Raw genomic sequence first — 8445 nt, forward strand, 5'->3', positions numbered from 1 at the left:
GTCAAAGTCTGGTTGAGAAAACATTGGTGTTCAAAGGTGCTCTCCTTTCAGACTGACTGAGCTCGAGACAGAAAGGGTTTGGGGAATCTTTCAGTATTAGAGTGTGAGTCTGTGTTGACACATGTTTTGGTTTTTACGCACACACGCGCATATACACGCACACGCACACACACACACACACACACACACACNAAAAAAAAAAAAAAAACAGTAATGGTAGTATCATGCTGTGCGACTGCTTTTCTTCACAGACAAATTCCCCGGTAAGAGTTGAGATGCGCGAAATTTGGTGGTGACAGCAGCATGATGTGGGGGTGGATTTTTAGTCAATAATTATATTTAAAAAAAAAGAATTTAAAAGAAAAAAACACGGGTATGCTAATCAGTTGAGGCCAGTGTAGAACTGAAGCATTGGAAACCTAACACTTCACATCACTCTGATCACACCTTCACCATTGTGAAACACGGTGGTGGAAGCATCATGCTGTGAAAACGGGTAAATACAGAGTAATTCTGGAGCAGAATCTGTTCATGTGAAGTGGTTCAACAACAACTATCAACATGCGGCTAGTGCGACGAAGGAGTGCTTTAGATGAAAGTATATCTATGTGTGTGAGAAAGGCTCAGTCAAAGTCTGGTTGAGAAAACATTGGTGTTCAAAGGTGCTCTCCTTTCAGACTGACTGAGCTCGAGACAGAAAGGGTTTGGGGAATCTTTCAGTATTAGAGTGTGAGTCTGTGTTGACACATGTTTTGGTTTTTACGCACACACGCGCATATACACGCACACGCACACACACACACACACACACACACACACGGCTTTATGTATGAATCATCGACACACAATGGCAGCAAGAGGACGGGATCCCTGCTTTTAAACACGTTTCTCAGTCACCGGTATCCAGTGTAAGCGTTTTCAGAGCCACATGCTGTTCAGGGTCTGGCTTTTCTAACCGCAAAGTTCACACACAGCCAAAAAGAAAAAAAGAAAAAAAAAGTGCAGCACGATCATTAAAAAAAATGAAAAGAAAAAGAAAAAAGAAGTCTGGTCGGGTTCTCCTGCCTGTTTCTGTGCCCCTCTTTCCTCCCCTAATTTCCCCTCCCTTAGACACTCTCAGAAAATGTGTGTGTGTGTTTTTTTTTTATTCTGAAACTACGCCGGTGTGCTTTTTTCGCCAGAAATCTGTTTTGCCCCTTGGTTTCTGGGAGCAATATTCATCTTAATCCAGTTTTCCGTGAGTGATGGGAAGGGCCGTCTGGCTTCAGCGCCCTTGGAGGCTGAGCGAAAAGGGGAGAGAAATGAGGAAAAAGCCTGATGTGTGCTGCAACTTCTTTTTCCAACACCTCTCTGACCTTTCCGCATGATTATAGGTGGGTCATTAGCAGGAATTTTGTTTGAACCGCTCAAGGCTGTTTTCAGTAAGTTACTTGTGAGAAAGCCTCTTTTGGTGGACTTTCAGCTTGGGATTAAATTGTTGTTGTTGTTTTCATATATAATAAAATGGACTTGAGGGAGACATGTTTGATTTGGATGCATTTATTGCAACACAGACCGACGGTACAAGTGGCACATGCAGAGCTGCAGGGTTGAGCTAACGTACGGATATGTAAAGTTATAGTCTTATACTGAAAAACGTTTACACCAAAATAACTCCTGAGTGCTTATTCAATCTATYTGCCATTGTGCAGAAACATAAAGAATTACAGTAAAATGTTTAAGATGCTCCAGTTTCAAGTTTGTTGAGCTAAAAAGCGTTTAGCTCCTACTTTTTTTTGGTCTTTTGTTTCTTTGAGTCGATACTGCTTTGTTTTAASGCCAGAATCTTTAGCATATGTAATGCATATACGAAGTGGCCTTAAGAAGATACATTCTGTTAACGCTCTAATAAGTACAGGTTTTACCCATAGCATGTGCCGTAATAAGAACACTGGGCATGTGTGCTGATAGTCTGGTCTCGTTTAAACCTAAAACAAAAAAAACAAAAAACAAACAAAAAAATTTTTCCCTGTCTTTTACAAAAATGAATTTCAAATGTTGGCTAATCGCGCCCAGCTTGTTGCCGCTTTGCCTCGGTCTGAATCAAAATAATTTAGGTTCAGAGAGTGCAGCGTTTCTTGATCTTGTTAACATGGGTTTCCTTTTTCCTTTGTGGTTGGGTTCAAACTTGTATTTTTCGCTCTCAACAATGAACGGTGTTGACTGACAATGGCTCTCTGGATTATCCCCTTGTCCGTGCGAGGATTTCCACTCGAGAATTGCATCTGATTTTAATTCGGTGTTGCCTCGGGGCCTTAGGTTAAGAAAAAATAAAATAAAATAGAATATCAGGGCCATTCACTATTGTTTCTTCCTGGCCTTGTCTTGGGTAAAGGAACTTCTCATGAATTTCCAATCACTGAATCCAATTTATTTTATTTTTTTTTACAGAGGGAAMAGGAGCCGTCTTTACTGTTTGTCTTTGGTGCAGCAGCAGAGGACTTTGCAGGGTGATTTGACGCCATCACAGCTTTTTTCAGGTATTGTCTATGAACAGTTTTCTGTCTTAGTTTGGGTTTTGTTCCCCGTCCACCCCACCGATTCCTCTATAGTGGGAACCCCTGCTGCGCAAACGTATTTACGCAGCAGGGGGTTTTCACTGGATTCACCAGAGCTAACGTCACGCTGAAAGCAGAACTGAGTATCTTGATCAAAGCGAGGAGTCAAGCTCACCAATTCAGGCTTTTCTTTTGCCTGAAACAGAAATGCAAATGAAAAATGTTGCAAACAAAAAGTTAGTAGTGTTTCTGAACAGATATTGCCTGGAWATGTATGGTTATTAATAATTAAATGTGTGTGTAGTCTATTAAAAGTTCAGCTGCTAACCTGATGAACGTGACCTGGAAAAGTATTGAAATATCTTTAACTGTTGGGAACGTTTTCATATTCTAGTCACAAACTTCAATATATTTTACTGGGATTTATGTGGTAGATCAACACAACAAACAGCACAAAATGGCGGAGGTGGGAAGAAAATGATTCACCATGAGAGTGTTGGCAGCATCATGCTRTGGCAGTGCTTTTCTTTAGCAGAGACAGAGATGCTTAATACATGGCAGGACTGGAAGGAAACTTACAAAAAGCCTTAAAAGAGTTGGGACTTGAGGATGGAGCTTCTCCTTCAAGTCGGACAACAACTCCAAATAATGAAATGGATTAGATCAAGGAATATGAATATTGTCTCTTGTGAGAATCTGCGGCTTTGATCTCAGAAACTATCACAGTCTGACTTCATTTGAGCCGTTTTGCAGAACAGAACCATTAAAAAATATCCAGTTTCTAGATCTGCATGGCGGCATCCCCCACAAAGCTGCAACTGAAATTGCATGAAAATGTGACTTTAAAACCCCTTTGACGCAGTGGGGCCGAATAAAACTGAACACCACAATAGCAAAAGGTCACAGGTTCAGAGATGTTGTATCACAGAAAAAAAATGTGCAAAAGTTCAAAGAGTTTGAATAATCCGGTAAGGCTAATGGGAGTGGATTTCAGTTTTTCCTTTAACGACGCCCTTTGTAGGCACGTTGACCATAACTCCCCCCCCCATCCCCTCTCTATGTTGTGGTTTAGCAGCTGTGGTCAAAGTGAGCGACTCTCACTTGATGAAAGGTGAGGAGAGGGTGGAGCTGAGCTGAGCAAACATGCCCGCTAATTCACCCTGGATTTGTTTAGGTTTTAGAGAGTTTTTGCTTTAAATCTGTGTGTGTCAGAAWCTCAGTGCTGTTTTTCTGCGGAGTGGAGGTTGATGTCGGGGCGGTGGGGAGGWGGAGTAGASGGGAAGAAARAAAGCGGAGCTTTTGTTCTRGATGCAGGCGGACGCCCATCCTGCTACCTTTCCACTGAGAGAGGAAGCCCTGMGCTCCACTTCCACCGGCCTCCTAATCCAAACTTCTGGACAACTTGGCCTTCAAGATGAGCTTAGCTTTTTTAAACGCATCCATATGCGAGTGCTCTACGAGCTTTGTGTTTATTTGTGTATGACTGTCTGGTTTAACTCCCACTTTCAACAGCTGCGGCAAATACAGCCAGACCTTCCATTGCCAAGGCTCCTTCTTACTCCTACTCTGCTTCTGTCTGCCTCCAATGTCTGTCTGTCTGTCGGCCGTCTTTCTTTCTTTTATTTCTTTCTCTTTTTTCATGTCCACCCCGCCAATCTCCCCCGGACCAGTCACCCCTCAATTTCTCCAACACACACACACACACACACGCATACATACACACGCAGGCACATGATGCACACACCTCAGGCTTGATATTCATAGCCTCCTCCTCCTTTGCTTGACATGGGAGCTTTAACAGATGTGCCCCAGCCTTGAGCTGCCTCACCCTCCCTCTGTCCCCCGCGCTTCTCTGTGTCTCTAGTGTTTCACAGAGATATCTTTAGGCTTGAAAGAAAAAAAAAAAACGAGAGAAGTAAACAGAAATTGATTTGAAATATATTCCCTAAGTGTCAGCTGAAAAGGTTGAATGTGGAGAATGGTTCAAATCTGTGATGGCATTAAGTAGTTCTGTTGTGATGCTGATTGAGGTTCTGATAAATACAAAAAACATTTTGTTSTATTTACTTAGACTGTAAAGAAATTTCACTAATTTGTGGAATATACAGAGCCAGCCTGAGGCACACGTGAACGAATCTGCTGCTTATGTCCTCCAGCCCTTCAGGGGGCAACCAAGAGCACCCGAGTTCTCATGTATCGAGCTTAAAACTTAACATTCCTTTTTACATATTTTCTTATTGAGCGATCAGAATGTTGCTAGTTTAAACCTTTCAGCTGTGTGTGTGCTGTGTAACTGCTAACTAATCAATAATAATAATCCAGACACAATCGCCAGTAGAAGAAATAACCTTATTTTCACAATTAGTTTTTATTGTGTCCTGATTTATTACAATATAGAGMTTTTTGGTTAATCAGTTTAAAATGTGAACGTTATATAGCTTCATTCTATACCGAGTGATATATTTCCAGTTAATCTAGATGATTATTGTCTATAAACCTAACAAAAATCCAAAATTCAGATTTCGGGAATTTRGGATATTACATGAAAACAATAAAAAATATATCGAAATAAAGGAATGTCAGTCTACATCGATAAAAYAGCAATGTTCTGTCCACTGTCTTCAAGCAGCATTTTTCCATGAATTACTGCGTCGGTGCTGCGCAGCGTGGACGTGATCGGCCTGTTGCCGAGGCATTTAATGATGGCGGCCATCCGGTCATCTGCGTTGTTGGCTCTGGTGCCTCTCACCTTCCTCCTGACAGTAAGTCCATAGATTCTCTGTTAGGAGTTAGGTCAGAGCAGTGAGTGCTGCTCACTCGAGCACAGCGACACCGTAGCCAAATATAGCAGGTACTAGTACTTCTGGCAGGTGCCAAGTTCTACTGGAAAAATAAAATCAGCATCTCCGTAACACTTGTCAGCAGCGGGAGGCACGAAGCGCTCTAAAATGTTCCGGTCAACAACAAGACCGGGACATTTTGACACGGCTGGAACTCAAGCAGCCCAGAGTCGGTGGCGCTCCGCTCGTTCTTGACATTGATTTCAAATTAAATTCAAATGAAATGCAAAACCTACTTTCATCTGAAAAAGAGGACTTTGGTCCACTGAGCGGCAGTCCGGTCCTTTCCTCACCTCGGTCCGGGTGAGATTCTTGGCACATTGTCTCTGATTCAGGACATGGAAGGTCCAGGTCCAGCTCCAGTCCAACAGTTTGAAACTTTGTCATTCATTCTTTAATGGCTCTCACTTCCAAATGCTCTAAATGCTTGTTCACTATTGTCTACCACATTTTTTTTCCTTTCACTAAACTTTCCATCCATATGGTGGGAAGGATTGGATAGAGTACGATATGATGAAAAGCCAGTTTTTTAAACATACAGGTCAAATCTTCGCACTTCTTTTTGTTTTCTTTTTAATCATATTGTTATTGGTGTAATCTACATTTTCTGAGAAACTGCATTTTGGGAGGGAATTTGTATTTCTGCAGCGAATCTATATCGTATATTAATTTCACTTTTTAAATTCAATTACCGGAATTAATTAACATGTCGATGACGTCCTAATTAGCTTAGACGGGGCTGGTGTGTGAATTGAGATTAGGGACCCCCAAACTAAATTCTGCTTGGAGCTCCATACAATCACGGGCCAGATATATTTGTCACATAGCCAAAAAAAAAAGAAAGAAAAAAAGAAATTATTCTAACGTAGAAAAAAAAACCCACCGAGATTTGACGCTGCTTTCTAATCTCACGTCGTCTTTCATATTTAGGTTCTATTTTCTATCAGACTATCCACGTGCCTCATTTGCCACCTAATGTGTGTTTAAACCCAGCCGAGCGCTCTTTAGGACTTTCAGCGGAGCCTTCTAGGTGTGTGTGCTTCTCTCGGAGCGAGTGTTTGTGTGTGTCTCCGTGTGCGCGCGCAGCCAGTGCCGTGCGCTGGAGGCTTATGGTAATTGCGGTCTCCCGACTGGCCTTCTGGGTAGAGTCTGCGCGAGTGGGAGTGGAAGCGAGTCGCTCAGTCTCGGCAGCGTTCATCCATTCTCTCTCGCTCTTTCTCGCTCTCTCTCTCTCTCTCTCCCTCTCTCTTTCTTTCCGTGTGTGTGTGTGTCTGTGTGTGTCTGTTTGTGTGTGTGCGTGCGTGCGTGCGTGTGTGTGTGTGCGCGGCACTCCCCGTAATCACACAGCTCTGTGTGCGTCCTCGGTGCGAACCGAGGGGCTCCCGACACGGGCTGTTCTCTGCGACTCTAGAAGCGAAAAGAGAATCGGAGCAAGAAACAGAAGGAGAAGAAGAAGTGGAAAGAGAAAAGAGAAACTACTCGGGATAGATTCTCTCCGAAGCTGCCTTCTTGTCGCACGGATTCCGCTGTTGGAAGCAGGGAGGGTGGGGGACGCGCGGAGCGGAGCGCAGCGACGCAAAGCGGGAGGAAAAGGGGCTTTTTCCGAGCACGGCGTGCTCCGTTCAGACCCAACATGGCGCTGCTGCGAGGTACGGACGAGCTGATTTAATTTCTCCGCCAACCTCACCTCACCACCTGTATCCTCTGAGCGGCTCGGACCGAACAGTTTTTCTTTCTTTCTGACTGGTCGGATCCTCTTTTGTGGATTTTTTTTTTCTTTTAGGATTTCCCCCTCCGTCGCTCTGTTTCGGCGCAGGATCTTTTTGTAGCTCTATGGAAGCTCCTAAAAAGTCCGCTTGAAATAGAGAGTAAAGGATGAGAGTCGGCTGTAGACAATAGAACACACATTGAGGGGTTTATTAATAAGATTTGCCTCGTTTCGTGACAAGTGGATAACCTGTTAGATACTTTTTTTTTCTTTATTTTTCCTCCGCCTGGCCGGGATCGTCTGTCTCCAGCAGACAGGACCGTAACCGGGGGCCAGTCTACGTAAACGTCCACGCACTGGGGAAAAAAGAAACTGGACAAAAGACTTGAATCGAACTCTACGGAACTTGCAACATTTAAACAGGTGAGCCGAAAACAAAAGACTAATCTGAATGTGTTTTATTTCCCCATCACCATGTGTGAAATCCCCCTTTTTTCCGGAGCTCCGGAAAAAAGAAAGAAAGAAAAAACAAAAAACGTGCTCCGCTCTTTTTAAAATTTTTTTTATAATTGTGCCCGTAACGGTTTTGGCTGTTTTACATGCTTCAGTGTGATTTTCATGGGAAGAAAAAATAAAACAAAACAAGACAAAAAAGCCCAGACTGGCTGCTGATCGCGATGATGTGCGCAGGGACTGTGGGAGCGGATCGGACCACTTCTAAGAATAGCGCATAGGGTGGTCTTTGTGCGTTTCGGCGGGGCAGCGGCATGTGGTTGATAAACAACGCGCGCGCACGCGCGCGCGCGCACACACACACACACACACACACACACACACACACACACACACACACAGCCTGCGCTCCCAGCGTCCTGTCAGCCGGACGGAGGTGAGAAGGACGTCCCAGAGATTAGCGAACTTGAAAGTGGCGCCGTCCTTGGTTGGTGTTGGTGGCGGCGGTGCCTGCTCGGGCTTTTCGCACCCCGTTGTGTGTGCGTGTGTGTGTGTGTGTGTGTGTGTGTGTGTGTGTGAGGGGCTGGTGCGAGTGCTCGTGCGCGCACACGGAGCTTCTGCGCTAAACAAGGTTACAGGAATCCAGCCTCGCCCTGTACGAAAGGCAGCGCGAGCGCCGCTCCGATGAGACAGTCCGGTTCAGTTGGAGGGCATCCCCCGCGGCGTGTGCAACCCTGCTGCCCCTGCTGCCTCTGCTGCCCCCGCTGCCGCTGCTGCTGTCACCGCACGGCGTGGAGGTGTTGGGGGGTTGGGGGGATGAGGTTAAAAGGGGTAGAGGGGGGAGGGGGGCTTTGTTTGGACAGATCGGACCCTCATCAGTCCCAGAGGTAGTGTGAGGCGTGTGTGG

The 8445-nt window shown here is 44.7% G+C and overlaps 1 protein-coding gene across 3 annotated transcripts in view; it reads left to right on the forward strand.

Annotated features, from left to right (window-relative positions):
- The first annotated feature begins 1302 nt into the window (after positions 1-1302).
- Positions 1303-8445, forward strand: part of bcor (BCL6 corepressor) — a 47704-nt gene continuing 40561 nt past the window's right edge. For 2 of the 3 annotated variants that reach the window (XM_008433875.2, XM_008433883.2), the window contains exons 1-2: positions 1303-1373; positions 2431-2519. In XM_008433875.2, coding sequence (XP_008432097.1) covers positions 1318-1373; positions 2431-2519 — 145 coding nt within the window. In that variant the 5' untranslated portion in view covers positions 1303-1317. Of the gene's footprint in view, positions 1374-2430; positions 2520-6532; positions 7509-8445 lie in introns of those variants that run through there. The other variant, XM_008433891.2, reaches the window with a different exon arrangement.

Source organism: Poecilia reticulata, linkage group LG2, assembly GCF_000633615.1.
Source record: "Poecilia reticulata strain Guanapo linkage group LG2, Guppy_female_1.0+MT, whole genome shotgun sequence".
In the NCBI taxonomy this organism is placed as follows: domain Eukaryota; kingdom Metazoa; phylum Chordata; class Actinopteri; order Cyprinodontiformes; family Poeciliidae; genus Poecilia; species Poecilia reticulata.